The 23,111-nt window shown below is 40.5% G+C and overlaps 1 protein-coding gene across 10 annotated transcripts in view; it reads left to right on the forward strand.

The window, feature by feature from the left end:
* dip2a (disco-interacting protein 2 homolog A) overlaps positions 1-23,111 on the forward strand; it is an 88,019-nt gene that overhangs the window by 49,477 nt on the left and 15,431 nt on the right. For 5 of the 10 annotated variants that reach the window (XM_035943803.2, XM_035943804.2, XM_035943805.2 and 2 more), the window contains exons 2-16: positions 1,855-1,926; positions 6,534-6,653; positions 6,744-6,863; positions 10,569-10,838; positions 12,712-12,849; positions 13,961-14,002; positions 16,522-16,641; positions 18,376-18,573; positions 18,793-18,884; positions 19,674-19,784; positions 20,858-20,981; positions 21,063-21,172; positions 21,371-21,473; positions 22,179-22,243; positions 22,681-22,774. In XM_035943803.2, coding sequence (XP_035799696.2) covers positions 1,855-1,926; positions 6,534-6,653; positions 6,744-6,863; positions 10,569-10,838; positions 12,712-12,849; positions 13,961-14,002; positions 16,522-16,641; positions 18,376-18,573; positions 18,793-18,884; positions 19,674-19,784; positions 20,858-20,981; positions 21,063-21,172; positions 21,371-21,473; positions 22,179-22,243; positions 22,681-22,774 — 1,779 coding nt within the window. The remainder of the gene's footprint in view (positions 1-1,854; positions 1,927-6,533; positions 6,654-6,743; positions 6,864-10,568; positions 10,839-12,711; positions 12,850-13,960; positions 14,003-16,521; positions 16,642-18,375; positions 18,574-18,792; positions 18,885-19,673; positions 19,785-20,857; positions 20,982-21,062; positions 21,173-21,370; positions 21,474-22,178; positions 22,244-22,680; positions 22,775-23,111) is intronic. The other 5 variants (XM_023260877.3, XM_023260878.3, XM_023260879.3 and 2 more) reach the window with 2 other exon arrangements.

Raw genomic sequence — 23,111 nt, forward strand, 5'->3', positions numbered from 1 at the left:
AGTGTTCTCGTGGTTTGTGTTTAAAACGTTCTGTCAGTCAGCCCACTCTGAGTGAATCAATACGCCTTTTGTCAACAAAAAAGTCTCCACCCCATCTGCATCGGCCTGGCCCACAGCAGGGTCTGTTCTACGGAAGCACAATGGCATCTTACAACCCCAAATGATCCATGAGCAGCCAAAATACTCCAAACTCAGTGACCTACTTCTCTGTCTTTTGAGCAGACCTCATGCGGACTAGGATGTGTTGCAACGTTTTTGGCATTTTGGTGACAGTGTCATTTAGTGATGCGTTTGTTCCTTATGAGCTTCTAACTCGCACTGCAAATACACTGTATTTTGCTGGTTCCTTTCTTCTTGGATACAGGCAGTCAGCAACATTGCGTTCTGTGTGTAGTTGACAAAGCAATCCACACTGACAGCTACGAATAAAGTGCAATTTTTTCTCAATTCCTAAAAAAGCTAAACTGCAGCTACTAGGACCGGATTTAAGTGTGGACTGACAATTTGTGGGAATTACAGCATTGCCTTTGTCGTGTGATGACAACGATGGATACGTTTTCCTAGTTACTGTGTCATGCATAATACTATAACCCAGAAATTAATATAAACCAGATCCTGGTCACATTATGCTGCTTATTGTCATTTAAGGAAGATAACGGTCATTCTTTTCATCACTTTATAGCTAATTGTAGTGACAGAGCAGAGAAGAGATACAGCACTGCACAACAGATATAGGCACTTTATTTGTCCCAAATCCATTTGGCAGCATGACAGTTACCCCAAGTACAGAGCCAGAGTCCTACAGAACCATCTTCAGCCACAAGAATAACGAGGAGTCCTAGTATAGATGCTTTAGTCCCCACAGGGCCCTAAACTCTCTGCATCATCAAATCCTTATATAGGGTTACATGAAGAGACAGAAGACATTGCAAAAGCCTGAATTCACAGAAGAACTGGAACAAAACTCCCTGCCAAGCATTTTGAAAAACTGTATGCATGTGTACCTGGCGGAACTAGTGCTGCTTGAAAGTCAAATTGATTTGATTTTGCCTTTTCTGTGTACTGCATTCCCTATGAAGTTAATGGATAAATAAAAACTATTCATGGCATTGTCTCTGAAGGCATCCTCACTTCACTTTTCTTTCCTGTAATGTTTGCACAGTAGTATATTTCTGCATTTCCAGAACCATATTATATCTTCACTGTCCACATGTCTCCTTATCTCTCTGTGTCCATCTGTCCTCATTTTTCTCTCTCTTCATTTACTGTACTTAAAGTCCAGGCATGGAAAACCGTATGCGTTGATATTCTTTTCAAATACGACTGCTGAATAACACGCGGCCTGATCTGACATTCAATTATGTGTGGGGAGACAACTGAGGCGGATTCAGCTTTTGCTGACAGCAGTGTTTTTACTTTTGGTGAAAGTATTGGGAGGGAAAATATTTCAGACAAATGATCTTTTAAATACCTCTTTCTCAGCTGATTCCACCGTTCAAGTATTCAGAGGAAATTCTCCACACCATGATATCTATCAAGTGCCATTTTTTTATGCACTTACACACGAGCAATCGCAGCATCACTTTTTGTGTGTGTGTGTGTGTTTGAGAGAGAAACATCCAGTTGTTAGGATCTGATCATCTGCTAACCCAAACTGCATGTGGTGCCCCGTGGTGCCAGTGTGACCAGCCTGGCAGTGTGATCCTGAGGCAGTTGTGTGCACACAGACACACACACATAGCACTAAGGCACGGCTGAGCTAATGACTCATCTCTCTGCCCCCCCCCCACCCTGCCTTCTCTCTCTCTGTCTCTGTCTGTCTGTTCCTCTATTCCTCTGTCTCTGTCTGTACAGGGGACATCACTCAGAAGGGCTATGAGAAGAAAAGAGGCAAGCTGTTGGCACCGTACATCCCACAGATTCAAGGTAAGGCACATGGGCCTGCAGCAGATTTTCTGTCCAGGACTGGTCCCATCTTAGCTCTGACTGCCTGTTAGCATAGCGGTTAGCATCGTGTCCTTTCTGGAGGAAAGAGAATGAGAATAATCATCTGATAAAATTACAGGAGGAGATTTATTTATATGTGACACATTTTGCTTTTATTATAAAAGAAACCACAATGGAGTTTGCAGAGGCACAACTGAAGACACAGTAAGGAGAAATCAAAGCTTAAATCTCAAAACATAAAAAATAATATGAAAGCAAAGTTAAAACTATTACAGAAGTCACCCACAGAAGTTGAGTACATTTAGTATTTATTGAGATACTAGATCAAACATCACATGATGATGAAGTTATTACAAGGGATACCACAGTGAATTATGGCATTGCTTCTTTACTTATCTGGTTAGATCATGTCTGCTGATGTGTCTTTTTGTCTTCAATTGAGGACTTTAATGGTGATCTTGTGACCATCTGGTCTGTCTTAGCTCTCCATCAGCCATATGCAGTCAAATGAATGTAGTTGCCTAAAAAACAAGAGAAGGAAGGCATGATGAAAATTGTTATCCAGAGATCTCTGTCTTAATATATTTTTGAGTGCTGTTTATGCTGCTTTCATAATGCAAATGCTAAGCTCTTGGTAGTAAAGTATTACTCTCTTTAGCTAAGTTGTCTTACAGGATGCAGATTGTTTAGGGGATTGTTTTCTATTTTTTTGCCAGACTATGCATATTTGTACTTGCCATAATGTGTCTGCCAGTGGGTGTTTCAGAAGAGAGGTATTAATTTTGAAAAACTGGGAGGTGTAAAGTTAGTGTGTAGTATTTATCTGTGTGGGGCTACGTACAGTATATTTATATATCTGCCAAGTGTATTTTTAGGCCCAGTTATGCAGTCAGTCGGTCTTAGTCGCTTCTGGCAGTCTATAAATCGAGGAGGTTTGCGGTGAATCCCAAAGAGGAGTTGCTGTCTGTATGCTTCTCCATCCTCTATCTGATGTCCATAGCAGTCTTTGGTTTGGCTCATTCTCACAACACCGAGCCTAAGTGGAAACCAGAGTCTGGTGTGGGCTGCTCATTCGAGGCTTTCCACTAGAGTTAGCAGGTCTGTTATTTAGCTTGGGTGGATCATCTCCTTCATTCTCTTACTCCCTCTCACTCTTGTTATCACGGTCTTGATGCTTTCTTTGTGTTATTCATTGTTCGAGCCATTCGGTCCGGATCTTAACACCTAAATAAGGGAAGTGATAGATATAGAGCAGAAATAGAAAGGCTTTGGAGTGGGTGAGATACTTCATATACAGCACATGGCGTCAGTAGGATGAATAGATATGTTGGGATTTAATGACACATCCATCCGGCACAATGAATCAGTGGGTTATTGTTTAACAGCTGCAGGGTTAAAATAGTCCTATAGACTGTAGGCCTCTTCTGGCCTGAATTCATAAGCTATTTTACTGCCTTCCATTTCACTGTCATCCTTTGTTTATGTTTTAGTGTTTGGGTTTTACTGCAAATAATTGCTTTCAGTACTTCCGAGCTATTAGACAGTAAATAAAAATGAATTGGTTACATGTGAGTGAATGTTGATTAGCATCAAGTGAAGCACTGATTAGGATTGTTTGCCTCTTTTCAGTGAAAATATAGGTATACAGTTTGAATTGTGTTAAGTGGTAGTTCTTTTCTCTGCTTTCGCTTTATGAAAATGAATGCAGCCCTTGCTCTTTTGAACTGTTAAACTGTTATTTTTCAGTCATTTCTAAGGCACGTATAAAATAAAAAAAATAAAAAGTTGTACATATGAGTCTGACTCATCTGTACAACTTTTTACTTGATGCATGTCGTTAGCAAAGCATATTTGCTCTCTAGGAAGTAATAGACACGCATGTGTCATCAGCCACCTCATTGGTAAGTAAGTGCTGGCATCAGACAGGTGGTAAAAATTCATCAGGGTTCGCTCTGAACCAATAAAGACCTCTGCTGTGCATGAGCACGCCTCCGATTGGCTCATTGTGGTGTGTCTCTGAAGTGTGTTCTGCCCAGCAACTGGGTCTGGTGTCCTGGTTTGTTTTATAGAGCTGTTTCCTTCGGGAGCAGGGGAAAGGCCGTTGTGTGACTGGGCTGTCATAGCGATGTGAGGGACCAGCATATATTAATGTGTCTATCCATGCCCAGGGGATGCACTGTGTGTGTATGTGTGTGTGTATGTGTGTGCGTGAGTCAGGCTCCATGTGCGGTGTGTCCTTAAATGTCCTCAGGTCTTATTTTACCTTATGCAATGTCTGAAACTCGTGTTGTTTTGCAAATTTACTTCAAGTGTGTGATTGTTGCTCAGCTTTGCAGTGTGTGTGCTGCTGCTGTCTGAGAGTTGCTGACGGTGTGGAGCGCACTGATCCCCACTAAGCTGCCGCTGAAAAGCCCGGCAGCCTGATGGCTGGCTGGCCGGCTGGCCGGGTGTCTGACGGGCCAAGAGGCTAGATGCTGGATCCAGCTAGCCGAGTGTGGTGTGGTTAGGACTCTGTCCTCAGCAAAACTGTTTTCTAATTTGTGTATAAGCAAAGGGTTTGTTAGGTCAGGTGAAAAAAGACCACAACATCAGGCCAACCTCAAAACTGTCAGTTTGACTGTAAATGGTTTTTTTTTTTAATTGCACTCTTAATTTTAGGATCCTTTTGTGGATTTACTGTCCTTTTACTATGCCACAATATGACAGTGCTTCCATTTGTTTTCATTTAGTCTTAATCAAATTGTTGTAGGCTGTAATTAAGCCTCTGTTCACATTAGGTCACAGCTTCAACTGTAATTTAGAACTGATGCTACAATAGTTCTATCTTTTATCATTTTTTTTGGCACTGGCCCAATAGTTGAAAGTGACTGAATAAAATTATCCAAGTGCTGTATTTAAATACAGTTTGGAGATACTTGTACTTTTCTTTTATGCAACTTTATCCTTCCACTCTATTACATTTCAGAAAGAAACACTATACTTTCCACTCCACTATTTTTATTTAACAGCTTTAGTTACTCATTTCTTTTAAAGTTAAGATTTTTAAAGTGGGTAATAGAACAAGCTACTAAAATATAACGTATTCCTTAAGATTAAGCTAGTGTTTTTAGACCTTTTTGGCCTCTGACATCTTAGAAAGAGTAGTTTGCAGTTAGGGTAACATTTCATATTTTTGTTCACCAAGTAGTTTTTTCACATTGAACTTCTTACATGGTTTAATTTCAATAAATGTGAAAATGGCACAATATCTCACCAAAAACAAAAGGTTAGAGAAAAAGCCTTGGGTGATTTTAGTACCATACATACACTCAAGGTAATGTATTCAGTTATTTGCTGTGCTATTCCTTTGATGGTTATCAAACATGCAGTGTTTAGGCATTAGAAACTAGACTGTTTTGCTGGAATAAATTTTGAAAGGGCAGGTGGAAACTGGCAGGAGTCAGTGGAAACATGGCACTAGTTTGTATTATTTATCAAGACAGAGCTGCCGAACTACAGAAGCATTCCTTTAGACTTTATTCTCCTCTTTGTCTTGTTGTCAAGCAAATTTAATTACACAACTGTTAGATGCAGTGTTTTCATTTAGGCTGTGCTGCTTTGAAAGATTCCTGCCCTATTGTATATCAGGCTGTCCTTCAATTCCACTTAAAATGGCTTCTAAAACCTGTCATTTCTTAGCATAAAACATACAGACAAGTTGTTCATGTTATTACATTATTTGTGTGTGAATTTAAAGTTAACAGGGATATGCAAATTAACAGGGAAGTTGATGAAAATTCTTTGTCTGCAGTTGACTGGCAACACGTCCAAAGTATACTGGCTTGTTGCCAAATGTCGAAAGGTTGATCTGGATCAAAAATTAAACCTACAGCAGAGTAACGCTCATCTGATTTAGTCATCTGTCGTGGTATGAATTCTCATCAGAATTCATTCTTGAGTTATTGTACTTTATCCTCCCTGCATACTTCAAATATGTAAGATTGGAAACTTCAGAGGAAGAAGCGTACTGATCGAGCTTGTTCTTCTGTATATGGTGACCTTCTTTCAGGCAATGGTCTTGGGTTTTCCCCTCTGATGCTAACCACTAGTTAGTTAGTGACGTTCAAGGATTGCGTAAGTTAAAGCATGAATCTCTGCTTGTGTCATACACTGCATTGGGAGGCTGACGAGTTTGGGAGTCTGATAATTTTAGAACTCTCCAGTAAGAAGATGTTGTCTTTTTGACATTCATGGTGCTTAATCACCTCCTTTTAGTTATGTCTGTGTAATTTGCATTTTGTTCCCTCGGAAAGCTTGGAGGCAGCTGGAAAGCTGTGAGAGAGAGAGAGGCTGGATTAATTAAAGTGGATACTTTCTCATCTCCAAACTACTGTATTCAAAGAAAGCAGCGTAAGTAGGGATTATGATTAAGCTCATGGATACTTGATCTAGTCAAGCAATACTTGGCACCATTGCTTTATGTCCAAGGCACATTCTGCAAAGAGTGTTTTTGTTTGTATTTGTGATTTGTGAGCATTAGAGAAGGTTACACTTGTAGTTTCTGTTCTAAACTGTCCTTTCCCTGCCTTTGTTATGTTTCTCTGCAGGTGTAGATCCATCTCTGCAAATTGACAACCGGATCCAGGCCTCATCCCAAGCTATACTTCCTGGTTCCAAACACAACAAGTCCCGGGCTGCCAACACCCGGGATGAACGCTTCAGATCTGGTAATCATGTGTCCGTACTGCCAAAAAATTTTAAATGTCTAGTTTTGTTCCTTAGTACTTTAGCTAAACTGTGCTGATTTGTTTCCTTAGATCTGCACACAGAAGCTGTCCAAGCAGCTTTGGCAAAGTACAAAGAGAGGAAGATGCCCATGCCCTCCAAGAGACGATCTGTGCTAGTCCAGTCTTCTGTCGAGGCATGCACCCCGCCAGGTGGGACCTCTGTTCCTTTAAATTCACTGTCCACCTATATCAGAGTGTGCACTGTGTGCACACAGCCTGGTTCTGTGTTCTCACCGGGGTGTTTGTTTCATATGTTCCCATGAGCATTAGAGTGTAGGATGCTGACACTGTTGTGTTCAGTGACTGATCGAAAGTGATGTTGCCAAGTCTTTGCTACTGGAAAGAAAATGTGCAGTTTGATGAATGTGTCCATTCTTTGTAACCATAAAGGACCCAGTTCTGACCGCTGTGTTCTCAGGCAGACCTTCCCACATGAGTTGCATAATGGATGCATAATCAGAGTTTGAGCATCATCTCAAAATGTCGACCTTTTGCCTGCTTTTATAACCGTTTGCAGTGTGTGGGCCAGTTCATTTGAATTGTTTCCATTTTTTTCTGAATTTCATTCTGCAGCCTCTTGTTTTCAAGAGTTTTAAGGCCCAAAAAGTCATTTTTATTTCTTTCAATATTTCAAAAGCTATCTGTGCAAGATTTGATAACAGACTCAAACACTGCGCTGACTTTATCATTGGTGTATGAGGTGGGGGGCCTTAAAGCCTCAAGTCTTGGATAAAGAGAGAGGACACAGCAGTAGAGCAAGTAACCGGATTAAGAGCTCAGACATTTAGGTTTGAATAGGAAAGGGAGAGAGACTCTTCATGGTTGTTTTGACTTACTCTGAGTGATATACTGTAATCTTCTTGGATAAGGTGCATAGGTCCAGCGGACAGATCAACATCAAATACAGAATGTACAATATGATCTGGGCACCATCTGCTTTTTTAAGGTTAATGGCAGCAGCAGATGTAGTTCTAGTTGTTTCAGCGTTTTATCTGTGATTTTATTTTAAATGGCCTATCGAGATTGCATTAGCAAAAGTTTTTGATGGGCCATAAAAGTAATATGTGAAGTTTTTGGCCATCAGTTCCACTAACATTTGGATAAAGAGGTGCCGGTATTGTTGGTATCGGTGTTTTTCATCGCTTATCTTGCTTATCTGCAGTGGTCAGCTTACATACTACAATTCTGATTATGAGGAACCATTGGTAATATGAGCAAAAATTTGTTATCCATTAAGTGTAAGTTTATTTATTTTTTGGCATCTTTGCCTTTATTGGACAGTCAGCAGTGAAGACGAGAAACACAAAATGAGAGAGGGGAGTACGCTATGCGAGACAAGTCCTAGGCTGGAATTGGCGATGCCCATTAGATGACCATTTGTCTACCGAGGCGTTTAAGCACAGATGCAGTCAATGTAGAGACCAGTAGATGAAGCATGCTCAAAACAATGGGACTAATACATGACAACCATGCAAAAACAATGCTGATCAATTAGTTGGTTGTTTGTCGCTGCATGACTTCTGTTCATATGGAAATGTGTTAGTATAAGTATAGTATAACAACTTTGGTCATCTCCTGATTTATCATCTAGTGCCATTGTTAAATTGAAATGTGTACAGTTCTTTGGCATCTTATGGTGGACGTAATAACATTATACCTGCTAAACATCAGCTTGTTGATGTTGTCATTGTGAACATGTTAGCATGTTGATATTAGCATTTATCTCAAAATCTGTTGTGTGCAAATACAGTTTCTCAGTCCCATTATCAGCACAGTAGTTAACTTTGCAATTGATGAAAGTGATGCAATATATACATAATACATAGGTCAAGGATATATAAACCTGGAAGCTCCAATATATACAGTATTATATTGTTAGTACATGATCATTATAGTCACCATTATGATGTTGCTTCAACCAATAGGACTGAATCAATTTTCTGTAAACCCAAATCAGTGAAAACCATAGGCTAGTCTATGGTCAAAACCTGCTCAAGATTGTAAAAGCTGGACTGAAGATTCACTATTACATCTGTTTGTTATTGCTTGATCAAAACATTTAGTTGTTGCATAAGAACAACTGAGCTCTCAGCATATCTTTTTCTGTATCCGCTTTATATCTTCTCATCAAAATCCTTCTATCACTGCCTGCATTTCTTTGTCTTACTCTTTACTATCTGTACTTGTTTTTGTCTATTTTTCTATCACAAATACCTCTTTTTTTCTTCTTCAGCTTCTTTCCCCTTGTTCCCCTGTTTCTTCTTTGCATTTGTTCTCTGACTCTTCCCATCTCCCCCTGTCTAACTGTGTCAAGGTTACTGCGATGCGGTGGAGAGATTGGAGAGAGGCAGAGGAATAACAAACAGAATCATAAATGCGAGATAACCCGCATGAGTCCACTGGTTGTAGAAACATTAAATTGGTTTGTTATATTTACACCTGATACCGCCCTCCTTTGGCCAAGGCCAAGGCCAGGAGGAAGCTTAGGGAAACTAGTAGCGATTTTAATGGTGTCTCAATTGGTGGACTTTACTTGTAACTACATACTGAGAATGATTAGCAGGATTAATTACATGAAGGCTCATTACTTTAGAGAACATCCATCATGCATGTGCTGATCACACACACAGTCTTAACTTCTGTTTTCTAGATCTGTCTGTTTTCTAATTCTCTCTTTCTCTCTCATCCTCTCAGTGGACTTGGGATCGGTTTTCTGCATTATTAAAGCTTTTTTTGTACAATGTGCTTAGGGGCTTTAGTGTAGTATTTTGAAATGTGTGAATGAGTTCTGCAGTTTTTTTGTGGAGCTGCTTAGTTGGCGTCACTGTTTACATGGTCAGTGATGAATAATAGGAAAAGGTGTGACCTTTCTTGGTGATTTTGAACAAGTGTTTACGGTTTTAATATTCCATTTTCTGAAATGGTTGATGCCTAAGCACTTTTAGCCCTTTCATTGCACTCAGTTCTCTGCAGAATACTAATCTAAGACTGGCCTGCTGTTGTGTAACTTTAATGATCCTGTCAGAAGAACAGACATTTCTGGGAGCTTGGCAGATGAAGTGGAATGTGTTCATTTTGAATGATTGTTATGTTGCTTTGAAACTGTTCCTGCTTGGGCTATTTTTGATGAGACCAACTGCTCACTGTTGCCTCAAGGGAGAGACAGTAAACTCATCAGTGGCTGGGTTTGAGTCCAAGTCACAATACTTTAAGCATACTCTGCATTTGTAAAGTTTTTTTTTCACTAACAATAGATAGTGCGTTTCACTAGACTACTGCAGTTTGTGCTTGTGTTGTGTGCAAGGACAGTATGTATCTATGTTTGCAGTTTTCTTTAAGAAGAAATACCGATATCAGTTACACAAAATGCAAATGTGTTAAAAGACTCCAAAGAAAACATTGCTTTTTTTGTCTTTAAACATTAATACTTTGATGACTGCAGCTCAGCAAACCAGGCACATTATTTGTTGTTCCTCCTCTTGTGATGTACATCTGAAACTGTCTGATTTGTCTGTTGCCAGAGTCTGTTGCACTTTATAATTCATATATAGTACACGCTGCACTGTTACACATGGAGTCATATTTTAAAAACAAAACTCTACCAGGGAAACCATCAAACATTTTGAAATAATCATCTATAGGCTTAATAACTTCTCCATCAAAATCATTTTGTCATCTCACTGGCTTATATGTACTTTGTCCAGTATGTATAAGTACAATAATGTATCATCTGCATATCATCTAAACCCTGTAGAAGTTTTCCCTTGTCTTGTTTTTTTCCCGGTGACACTGTAGACAGCCCCATGCTCTTGTCCACTGTTATGACGCTGCCCTGTCTTGACCTGTCAAACACAGACACCTCCTCAGCGTCGGAAGACGAGGGCTCACTGCGCCGGCAGGGACGTCTGGCCACCTCCACGCCCTACCAGGGCCACGGCCACCCAGCCGTTGAGCACTGGTTTAACCGTGTCATCCAGGGTTCGTCCACCTCATCCTCCGCGTCATCCACCTCATCCCACCCGGGAGGGAGATCCGTCACCACCACCAACACCTCTGCCCACGCAGCCCTCAACGCCAACGCCGCAGCTACAGCATTGGCCGACCTAATGGCACACACCCAGCTAGGTCAGTGACATGCACACAGTCTCAAACGGCATCACGTACGGTTTGACCGATGTGTGTGTTTTTTTTTTCCCCGTTTTAACTGATGCAGTGCTTTCATCCAGTTAGCACAGAGATAAATGCATTTAACTCAATATTGCTCAAATGCTTTTTACCTCCTTTGTGTCAGAATGAGATAATGTGTTCATTCCAAGCAGGAAAAGGGTTTAAGATGTTTAAAATTTTCTTCATACTGTGCTTACAAGTGTAGGTTTGGATTTCAGTTTCTTTAGGGTAACCTTCACAATACAGTTGCTTTCAATGACAGTTTTTCACCAAGCCTGCACAATCCCCTTTTTAGCTATATTAACGTAACTTATATCTATAGTACACAAATAATCAAATACATGACCTCTAATGTACACATACACTTTAATCAGGGAGTCTAAAGACAGATTTTTATGTTTTTCCCATTGTCCTACATTTGGTAATTTCAGCAGAAATTTTAGAGAATACGAATATTGCTAGCCATTCAAATTTTTTGTTATATCAAAGGTAACATCTTAACCTGTATTATGTCGCGCAGACTGTTTTTCTACAATGGTAGCATAATCGCAGACAGACAGCATTGTCCTATACATCTTTTACTTCCGAGACCTTATCTCCCTCCTGACACACAAAAGCATGATGGCAAGACAAAAGGAACCAGCAGCAGAGTTTTAATTCTCGTCTTTCTAATTAGTCTTCACCGTCTGCCATTTCACTGTCATTACGTCATTGTGAAAAAGCTCGCAACCACATCTCTGTCAAAACTGCTTGTTCCATGTTGCCACGTGAGTGTCACAAGCTAGTTAATGAGTGGATTTATCACCATCAGTCTCACAGGCGTGAGATGGTGTCTTGCTTACTTGTGTGTGTGTGTGTGTGCCCATGTGTGTCTGTTATGTGTTGCTGGCACAACGATATCCTATTAGGATGGAGCTGTCTGATTTTTTTTTCCTCCAGCCCATCTCGTCTCAAGGTTGCTGTCATAAAGTAGCAACAGTGACTGGTGCTGAATGAAGCTGTAAATAAATCTCCCGTATTACCCTGTTCCTTGGCCCCTCAAACACTGATTCTATCTGTCATTCACTGTGACAACTTGTACGCCGGCTTACATCGACAACATTTTAAGCTAATGTGGATGATGGTAATAACAAAACAAACGTGACTTTTGGTTTTGAAATCTGCCATTTTCCAGTTCCAGCTGCACCATACCACTGACACTGTCACATGGGTATTAATTTAGCTTTATATGGATTATTGACATCGTTGTGCAGTGATGTAGAACTGTACTGCATAATATTAGAAACCTTTTAATTAATTAGCATCTCCTTGGCAGCATAAACAAAAATTAACCGTTACAAGCCTTCTAAATGTAAACATTTTGCTTAAAATATCCAGTGTGTATACTGTGTGGCTCACCTATTTGGTTAGGGAAAGCATCGTGATACCAACCGATCTGGAACGCTTCATGCATCTAATTTAGAATTAAGCACAAAAAGTGGGGACAAATGGAGGCCATCACAATGTCCTCAGACCTACCTGTTAATCATGTTTGACAGCCAACTTGCTTCATATGGATTTCTTACTTGCTGGGAGAAATGTAAAAAATGTCCATTGATTGTTGTGGCAGGTAGTTAAGATAGAAGTGAAATGTAAAATTAGCGTTAAAATGTGGTCCTCTGCAGTTTAAGACTTTACACTTAGAGATAATAAGGCTTTCAGACTCTCAGTCAAATCCCTGTCGGCACAGTTTGTGCCTGCCAACCCATCAAGTAGACTTTCATATAGTTACGAGAGCCCAAAGTCGGCCTGGCATTTGACCTTTTAACCCCCGACACCCCACTCATCACAGATAACCACTCAGCGCCCCCTGACGTGACGGGGCTGTCGGAGCGCTCCTCGTTTCACGGGGAGCGGCCCCAGGTGGCCTCGGTGCGAGGCGTTTCCCGCAGCTACAACCACCACACCAGCGTCATGGAGACCGCAGATGGTGAGTTCCTTACTCACGCACACACACACGTACAGCCACACAGAAAGCCACCTCCCTTTTCCTTTCTCCCCTGCTGTCTGTCCCTCTGTCTTCTCCTCAGTCAGTCTGACTGGCACAAGCTACTGACTGACCCTCTCATGTTGCCATGGCTACAATGCACCTCTCCAAACCCCGCCCGCCCCTAAAAATCTTCGATGTTTCTAGTTTAATGTCTGATGTTGTTAACAAATGCAAACATAGATCATTCTGACATACGGATACGCTGTTTCACTTGAGTACTGAAAACAGAAAATACTCTGAGTCATGACATAAACCAGACTATTAGGAAGTATTTTGCTCAGTTCTTGCCGTGTTGTTAGTGAATCTGTGCATGAAATAAACAGCCTCCAAACATTATTCATCCTTCAAACAGTGACTTGTTTTGTATGCACCCAGTGTTTCAACTGGAGTAGTAAACGGCCTGTTAAAAGATGGATAACCAGTAAAATAAAAGTCAGAAAATATCAATTTATCTGCTGCTTTTTTCCTTATCATTAATGGCTTTATGTCAAGAATTTTGTCAGGGATTCACATTTAAAAGAAAACTATTGCAATAACATTTATGTTTGTTCAGAATAACAGCTGCAGATGACCCTGAAAGTTACCCCAATGTGTTCCTGTCATCCTTCTCTCTTCATTCATTCGATATGTTAATAACCCGGCAGCCTGAAAACTGGAATATACCTTCAGCCGAGTCTGTATTATGTCTGTTGCCATCCCTGCCCTGGATTGTCGAAATGCTAAACCAGCCCATCTGGCTGTCACATAAAGCAGAAAAAAGTTGTTAGAAGCCATAAACAATGTCATTTTTATGGCTTCTGTTTTGCTGTGTGGTGCTCAAGACATTTCAAACCCATATCTCATTTGCATGGTTTCCTACACGGGTTATTAAAAAAAATGACAAAAATAACACAAACAGGAAAAACCAACCTTGTTGTGGTACGAGATTATCAGCTCTTCAGAAGCCCACTGTCACCTACACGTGGCAGCTGGTAGATGTCTCACACATTCACACACACACAGAAAGTTGGCAGGATTGTTTCATTGACATCCTGATGTGTCTCTCCTCTAGGCTGTGAGTGGAGAGGTGAAGGATCCCTCACTTTAATCGATGGTATTTATAACTGTTCCTCCAACTCTATAGCAGTGTGTGCTGAATGTGCACTCTGCTGCGTGTGCATTTGTGTTTGTTTGTGTTTTTTGCCTTCACGTCCACCGTCAGGTCTAGCACTTGTCCAAACCGTGCGTGTTTTACAAAAATATATGCAAAGCTACAGTGAATTCAGTCATGCGGTGTGTGTATATATGTGTATGCGTGTGTGTTTGTACAGCTCAGTGTGTTGCAAAGGTTTTGCCATTTATAGCATCTACAAGAAATATCTAACCCGAATGATGTCAAAATTGGTTTCGCTGAAGCACATTGTGATAAAAGGTCTTTTCTACGACGGGTGTAGCTATTCATTTGGATGTGTGAATAATTACCATGTTGACATTCTGGTTCCTTATCTCGAAGTGAGAAAGCTAAGACCTGTCAGTTTGTGTTTCTCACTACATCGTGTGACATCAGCCAGTTAGCCCACAGCCACACTGCAGCTTCTCTGACGGCAGCCATCTAGCACTGCTGGCATTTTTTTATCGACACATAGCTGGGTGTAGGAAACATGCCACACAGTTACTTGGGTCCAGCTGTATTCTGTTACTGACGCTGTATGTGTTGGTCTCTTGATTACTCTCTTGAGCACAAATCCTGTGGCGCCTGGTGATATACTGTACTATTTATATTTCTAACAAATTCAAAGAAAAGACCAAAAACAACAGTGAATTAATTCTACTAGCATGTTGTGTGTAGCAAAAGCCTGATGTAGCCTATTTCTCTGTGACATCGACTACCATTGTTGTCCAAAAACATATTATTTTGATATGAAAAACATATCAAAAGAACCACATTGTTGCAATGGGAGACTTGTTATCTCACTGTTACGATAACCTGGGGAACTGTCATTTGTTTTGAGTCAATTTCACTTACATCATGCTGCTTAATTAATAGTAATCCACGGCTGAAAATTGTCTAACAAATACACCTGTTAAAACACATCCTTTCCTGTTTGAATAAAGTGTGCTAAAAACAACAGCGCTGAGCTGATACAGTAAATTTAGGGTTTTTACAAATTAAACTATGTATGTATTGTACATTTTAAGTCTTAAGTGGCGGGCAAACAGTCTTAAAGGTCAGCAGATAGTGTTGGGAAAAGTTGGGACTCATGCTGTGTTGATTTTGGTCTGGGATTTGTTAGAATGAAGGAAAATAAAGAACAACATCAGCTTTATTTCATTCCATCTTCATTATGATACTGGTTTGTTACTGAATGCACTTCTGTATGCCATATATGTAGTACATATTACAGCAAAGACATGGTGTAGGTTTTCAGAGCCAGTGTTAGCTTCACTAATTTCATGCTGCAGATGTATAGATGATAAAATCGTGAGCACATTAATTATGGTCTTCATCACAGGCAGGTCCTGGTTGGCTGTGATATGAATGATCAAGGCTCATGAGTGGATGGGCTTCAGTGCCTGTGTGTCAGGGGCTTTCTAATTGGCCCATCAGGTGCTGTGCTGACCCCCACATGTCTGCTCCCAGTACATCTGTCCCTACATGAGGAGGCAGAGTCTGTCTTAGCCAGGCTTATTATAGTGAGATAAATCAGACAAGCTGTGTGCAGCTGTGGCCTTCAGCTCCTGTGGCTGCCTGGAATGTCTGACGCAACCCCCCCCCCCCTAGTTTCAAAACTAAGTATGATTCATATGGTGGAAATAAGGTCTGATGATTATAGTCTGAACCCATAACTGAAATGTGAGGGAAGTCTAACTGGACAACTCCCCTATTTTTTCATTCAAAGTCTGTTATTTCTGTTGTTTCTCTCATTCTCTCTCCCTTCTTGCGCCGTCATTCAGCTTCTGTTGTCTCCGTGAAGGTTCATGTCTTTATGCTTTTTAAATATGTTCTGGCTCAGTTTTGTGATACGCGGTAATAAGAAACAAATATGAAAGAGTTAAAGTTCAACATACATGTCAAACGATTTACATATGTTTTGTCTTGACTTGGCATTAGCTATAGCCCCCCATATTTCTGAATTTTGTAGTGTATGTGAAACAGACACCTTTTCAGACACCTCATGAATCACTCGCTGCAGAGGGGACATCTTTGTTGCTAGGCAGCAGGCGAGGCAGCTCCTTGTTTTCTGATTTATTTAGCCTGTGAGGTTCGTCAAAGATTCTAGAGAATCCTGACTGAAAGATTGTGACCTCCAGGTGACTGTAGAGGACCTTGTGGTTCACTGTTTTGTTGTCTTGCCAAGTGTGCATGACAGCCGGTTGTCCTCTATGTGTCATTAGAGTACCACACTAACCTTTTTTCTTTTCTTTTCTTATCTGTCCTCCTCTTATCCACCTCCCTCTCCTTACCTCATCAATCTCTCAATCAATCTGTCGACACATGCCTTTCTCCCCCCTGCTCCATCACATCTCCACTTCGATTTTGTCACGTCTGTATTTCTCTCCATATCTTTGTCCTGCCATGTTTGCTCTCCCCAAACCTTTTTTCTGTGCATCCTCTTCAAACTCATTTTGTAGGTGTTCCAGTCAACAGTCGTGTCTCCAACAAAATCCAGCAGCTGCTCAACACACTGAAGCGACCAAAGCGTCCGCCATTGCGCGAGTTCTTTGTTGACGACTTTGAGGAGCTTTTAGATGGTAAGCTGAGTTTAAAATGATTGTATTGCTTCTATTAATTCTCTAAACCTCAAGCAGTTTCTGGGCGTTTTTTTGCTACTGTCACGTTTTTACTCACTGTGGGTTCATTCATTACTGCAATATAAAATCCTGCCCCCTTATGAAAACAGCACAACATGACTAGAAGTAGAGAGAACTCAAAAATGTGTCTTGTTTAGTTTGACAAAATGATAGTGACGTCATTCCTAAAAAAATTTGAAACGAAATTTCTTTGATAATTTGTTTTGCGCACAGTGGTTACCAACTGTGGAAAAAAAATGGTGACTCTCTAATACTATTTATATTTCACTATTCACATTGTTAATTTGTTTTCATACTTGTCTCCTTTCTGCAAATACTGCCGGTAGTTCAGCTGAAAAGGCCATGAATTTTTGTCATGTCACTGTTGGCCACAGCTGAGTCATTACTTTTATTATTAGAATCTAGTCATAACATATTAATCAAACTGTTTATTTTTGGTAATTTTTTTAAGATTTTGATATTTTTTTCCAACAGAATGGCGCATCACAAATGAGTAGGACCGTTACAAAGATAATTCTTTCTGTTTTTACAGTTTCTGGTCCTGATGAATGGTGTAAGTTTGAGGATTTTTGTAAAGATACCATGTTTTTCAACCCTGCCGGTGGGTATTTGAGTTCAGCAGGTGAAGTCAGTAAATTAAAATGAATAGCAGAACATTACTTTCAGCATAATGATCAAAGGCCTCACCAGTTAAATGCTGAGTTGGACATTTTTGCTCTTTTTAACGTGACAGTCACATCAGCTTTAAGATATTTGAGTTTTTCAGCTCCATCGCTGGTTATTTTACTAAATCCTGTTGGCATAAGTAGAGATAAAAGTGTCACAGTGACCTTACCAGGCCTCACAGATAAACAGTCAAGACACGCTTTTAGGTCAGTGGTGGTTATTTTCTCTCTTGGTGGAGCTGAGACCACCAGGTGTGCAAAGGGGTTTGTTGGGAATACTGAGTGCACACATAGTGGACCAGCCCTGCCTGACCATTTCCTCCATTCCAACCAGCCCATCGTGGGTTTTGGGTGGTACTCTGCCACTCTGAATAAACACTGCAAATGAAACTGCAGCAGGAATAGTAATACCTCAGCAGGTATTTGTGAAGCCTCACTGGTTTTTGGCACAGAGGTTGTGGTATGGCAAGCCACGGTGGTCTGCTCGGTGTGAGCACAAAAACACACACAAATGTGAAACGACAGCAGGCTGAACGCTTTCTGTCCCTGATACAGGTGTTTGATTTGGCGAGGGTACTGCTTGCCAACACTCTGAAACTATGCTGAATTGCACTTATCAGGGAGTTTAGAGTGTGCAGGGGATAGTGATGGATAGATGGGAATCAAATCAAAAAGCGAGTACGGTGTGTAAAGGACGAGAAAAGAGAGACCTGCACCTTTCAGTAAGCAGTGGCTCCAAGTTACTTACAAATGGGATGATAGGCAGCAAAGACTGATAAGGACAGAGCACCTATAATCCTTCACCCCTTCACTACTTTCTCATTGTCTTTTAATCTTACACTCCCTTTAACGCCCTGCTTCCATTTAAGAGTGTTGTTTAATTCACAATTTTGCCCTTTTCTTGTAATTTATTCAACTCAACAGACACACCATGCGTTTTTCTTAAACAGCTCAGGATTGGCCACTCAGAATACCCACTGAACCATCATTCTCTTCTCTGTGTGTTTAGTCCAGCAGCCAGATCCGAACCAGCCGAAGCCAGAAGGGCAGCAGATGAGTCCCCTGGAAGGAGAGCCTCTCGGGGTGGTCACCAACTGGCCTCCCTCCTTGCCAGCAGCCTTACAAAGGTGGGGCACCACTCAGCCCAAGAGCCCCTGTCTGACAGCACTCGACAATGCTGGCAAGCCCGTCTACACACTCACCTACGGTAGGTGTCAACCTGTAAATGACAGGCCCAGAACTGACAATGGAGATGGAAAGCAATACCACTTCTTGTCATCTATTATTTTTGTATGACTTTTATCTGTCTCTGCATACCTTATTTTGTCTTCCACATACTAAGCTGTTTTGTGTGTTTAAATGTTAAGTTGCAGGTTCAGGTTTGTTAAATCAAAGAAAATATTTGTTTGTGTGGTAACCTCTGCAGGTAAATTATGGACCCGCAGTCAGAAACTGGCCTATACCCTTCTTAACAAGCTGAGCACCAGAAATGAGCCTTTGCTAATGCCTGGAGACAGGGTAAGTCAAAAGATAATACTGTGTATTCACTGGTGATCAGTTGTACCTTTCTTGTTGCTTTTTGGGCATTTAACTGATGAATTCATCAAGTGCAGCAGTGGAACAGAACCAACAGTATTAGAAAAGTCCAGAGCCTAAAAATTAAGACCATGAAATGCTGTTGAAAAAGACATAATCAAAGACAAGAAATGGATGGCTAGTGCTTGTAATTAAAGAAGTAGTTCAACATTTTTGGCAAATATGGTTATTTAATTTCTTGCTGAGAAATGGAAAGATGGCTACCACTGTTACCACTGTTATATGGTAGATATGGAGTTAAAGCTAGCAGCCTATTAGCTTAGGCTAAAGCATGGAGAAATGGCTATCCAGGACAGAGCCAGGGTGTCTATCTGCACCTTGAAACTGCTCAACTTAACACATTATATCATGTTTATTCGAGCCATTCAAAAACTTACACGTAAAAGCAACAACTCTAGGTTTTATGGGTGGGTAATGCCACACCTCAAGCCTATAACCTAGTATTTATTGTAGATATGAAAGTGAATCTTGTCAATCAACTGTTTGCAAGAAAGCACAAAAGTGCATTTTCCAAAATGTTGAGCCTTACAAAATTTATTTACTGGGCTTTACAAATACAATATCTCTACCTAAAAACTTGTGTGGAAAAACAAATGTTTGGTTTCACGGTGTTTGTTTCACTCTGTGTTCCTTGTTTTCCATGTCAGTTGTTAAATTATTAAAGCAAATAATCTTCGGCATTTTGTAACTGTATGTTTTGTACTCTTGTAGGTTGCACTTGTTTTCCCCAACAGTGATCCAGTGATGTTCATGGTGGCCTTCTATGGCTGCCTCCTGGCAGAGCTGGTACCTGTACCTATTGAAGTGCCGCTGACCAGAAAGGTAAAGGCAAATACAAACTCCTGGGAATGTGTGGCTTTAGACATTTTGGTGCTGATCTACACCAATCAGAGCAGTACTGACCCCTGCTGGACATTTGACCTCTACATGTTTGAAGGAGAGACAAGACGTGCACATAAAGTTGTGTTGTTTCAATGTCAGTATTGACATTTTTCTTTAGAATACCTGAATATTTATTACTGCTTCAGAACATGTAGTTTTTGTCATTTGTCACTGCAAATTTGTCATTGCCTGAATACCGCAACAGGATTATCTCTTAAAAGTTTAATTACAGAGTATTGTAACGCATTGCAGTTTCCAACACATCCATCAGCTCAAACTGAACCAAATTCATCCACATTAGTTACACAGGCTGAATATTAATGCCTGTTCTTGATTGCCCTTTGTAAGCATGCTGTTGGCAGATGCTGTGCTGTAATTAATGAGATTTGAGTGAGGTGAAATGATGTGTAATTCTAGTCAAAATATTAGATCACAGGCCAACTGTTCTCGGGAGTCTGAAACCCATTCGTTCACTCTGCCAACTCCTATCATTCCATGTGCTCCCTTTGTACTTCTTTTCTTTTTTTGCTTCTTTTTCTATTATTATCCTTCCCTTCTCCCTCTCTGTCTCTACTCCATCCTCTTTTTCTTCCTCTCTGTTTTTTCCTACCACAGTGTGTGCTTTTTTTTCTTTTCTGAGCTGTATGGTTTGCTCAGCATGTGTCTAGCTTTAAGCTAATTTGCACAGCCAATCAAATATGAGGGAGGGTGTGTCAGATCTTGGGTTTCATTCCTGCAACGATCAGTCTTTGATGCGCAGCAGTAGAGTTTTTAATAATGATTGGCTGTCACTCTGCTTTCTTACCTGCTGCTGCTTTGATGTTCGATTCTCTGAGGTTTCTTCAGTCATCACCCTTCTTTCCCTCCATTACCAATTCTCTCATTCACTCAGTGTGTGTTTCCTCAAAGCTTTACATGTTCTGAGTTTTATTGTTCTTAATGGTTGATTGTTGTGTGACAGATAGTGTTTGACAGGATGAAGTTTGTTATTTTTATCCTCTTTTGTCCCTCAGGATGCAGGAAGTCAACAGATTGGCTTTCTGTTGGGCAGCTGTGGTGTCACGTTGGCGCTGACCACTGACGCTTGTCAAAAAGGCCTGCCAAAAGCACAAACTGGGGAGGTAGCCACTTTCAAAGGTAGAGCCCGTTTAATTTCCATTTTGACTATGTGCATAGTTACATTTGGTTTGAACTGATTTTATGTCTCTGTCTCTGCAGGCTGGCCGCGGTTGCTGTGGTTTGTGACAGATGGAAAACATGTTGTGAAGCCTCCAAAAGACTGGCATCCTCCAATACGAGAAGCCAGTAATGACATAGCCTATATAGAAGTAAGTGCAGTTTGCTTGAACAATTTGGATGGATACTTTTAATAAAATAAGTCGTATAACTGTATTGTATTTTCATTTCATTCACTTAATAGATTTTGAGTTTTTAATCATTAGGTACTCTTTCTCGTACAGTCTATAGTGCTTTTATTTTGAAATGTTTTAAATGTTTTGCCATGTGCTTTATTTTTGTACATCTAGTATAAAACCAGCAAAGAGGGAAGCACCATGGGAATTGCAGTGTCCCATGCAGCCATGCTTGCTCACTGTCATGCCCTCACACAGGCCTGCGGCTACACTGAAGGTGAGGCGGACTCTACAGTTACTTCTCAGTTATTCAGACTTCACTGTGCCCTGTGTTTCCTCCGTCATTTATTCATTCCTCTGACATGGAGAAAAGCATCCAGTCGATGGTGATAGGAAGTTTTCTTTGTGATATTTTAGGGAGGTAGTGAGGTGCAGAGACCAAAAGGCAGACCATGAAACCAGGTCAATAATAATGAAAGAATATGTGAAAATCAGCTGCATTCATTAGGCTTTACTATTTGGAATGTGTCCGCTTTGCTCTGCTTTTTCTTCTTGATGCAGCAGGTTAGATAACACAGGTCATATTTATTGAATAAACCTGTTTTATAATCTATGATATCATAGCACACCCCCTTCGCATTGCTCACAGACGCTGTCAGGTGTAACTACAGTTTGATAAATGCAGCTGCTCGGTTGGTTGTGTCTCATTCTGTCAAACCTGGGTCAGGTCTGCTTTAAATGAAAGAGAACATAAGGCATCTCCTTTCCTCCAGTGTCCCAGTTTTACTCTGAATAACTCTTAACTGCACATGCAGCCCCTAGAGATTCTCCGTGTCTGTTTCTAAAACTTAGTTTGGTGCCGATACTTCTACAGTCAGAATTTAGTCTTCATTACAGAACTTTGTGTTTCTAACTGGGCTAGTGAAGAATGGAAATATTTTTGCTCCACTAACTTTGGCAAAATCTTCTTTTTGAGTTGTAGCTGAGACAATAACCAACGTACTGGACTTCAAGAGAGAATCAGGATTGTGGCATGGTGTTCTCACGGTAAGTTGTCTTGAAAACACTAAAAAAGCTAATACGATTTAGATATAATTAGAAATAGAGGAAGTCTGTGCTAATAAAAAGTCAGATTTATCTAACTGCCGTCCGTATGAGGGCTTCATCAGTATGTAAATGCATTCAAACTAATGAAGTCCTGATGGGCAAAACCATCTTATCTCATAACGTGGTGTACCCAGCTTTGATTGACTGGTTGCAAACACACCATGAAATTTACAAACAGCTCATACATGACTTGCTGTTACATGTTTAAATTCCTAAAGTGACACAGCAGTAACACAAACGCACTTGTTTGCTACTCTTAGCAGCATCCGATAAAATCTTGTCATAACCCGCAGCATGTTTATCGTGACATCATGTAGCTGTAATGCACTCCTGACATATTTCTGAGCTTATCTGATGCTTCCCTGCTGTCATGGCAGAGTGTCATGAATCGGATGCACGTGATCAGCATTCCCTACTCTCTGATGAAAGTCAACCCCCTGTCATGGATACAGAAAGTTCACACATACAAAGGTGAGGGTCATTCCAACTTGTTTTGTGTCACTTTTCACTCTGTCTGCTACGTCTTACTAGTCCCATCACATTTTATCTAAATTGCAAGATAAATCTTTTTTTTGTTGTTGCTATTTACTATGGAAAAATGCATTGGTAAATTTGTATTGTTGTAATGTCTTTGAGACCAAGTTTGAATTCCAGAGAGTCTGCTGCTCTAAACAATTTTGATTCTCACTGCATATTTGACAGAGGTCAATGGAATAAAACAACAGTTTATTAGACTTATTGATTTTGAGTTCAGTTGTATTAACCCAGTACAGGACAAGGTCACCAGACCTGCTGCGCTGAATAAAAT

Source organism: Amphiprion ocellaris, chromosome 11 (assembly GCF_022539595.1).
Source record: "Amphiprion ocellaris isolate individual 3 ecotype Okinawa chromosome 11, ASM2253959v1, whole genome shotgun sequence".
In the NCBI taxonomy this organism is placed as follows: Eukaryota; Metazoa; Chordata; class Actinopteri; family Pomacentridae; genus Amphiprion; species Amphiprion ocellaris.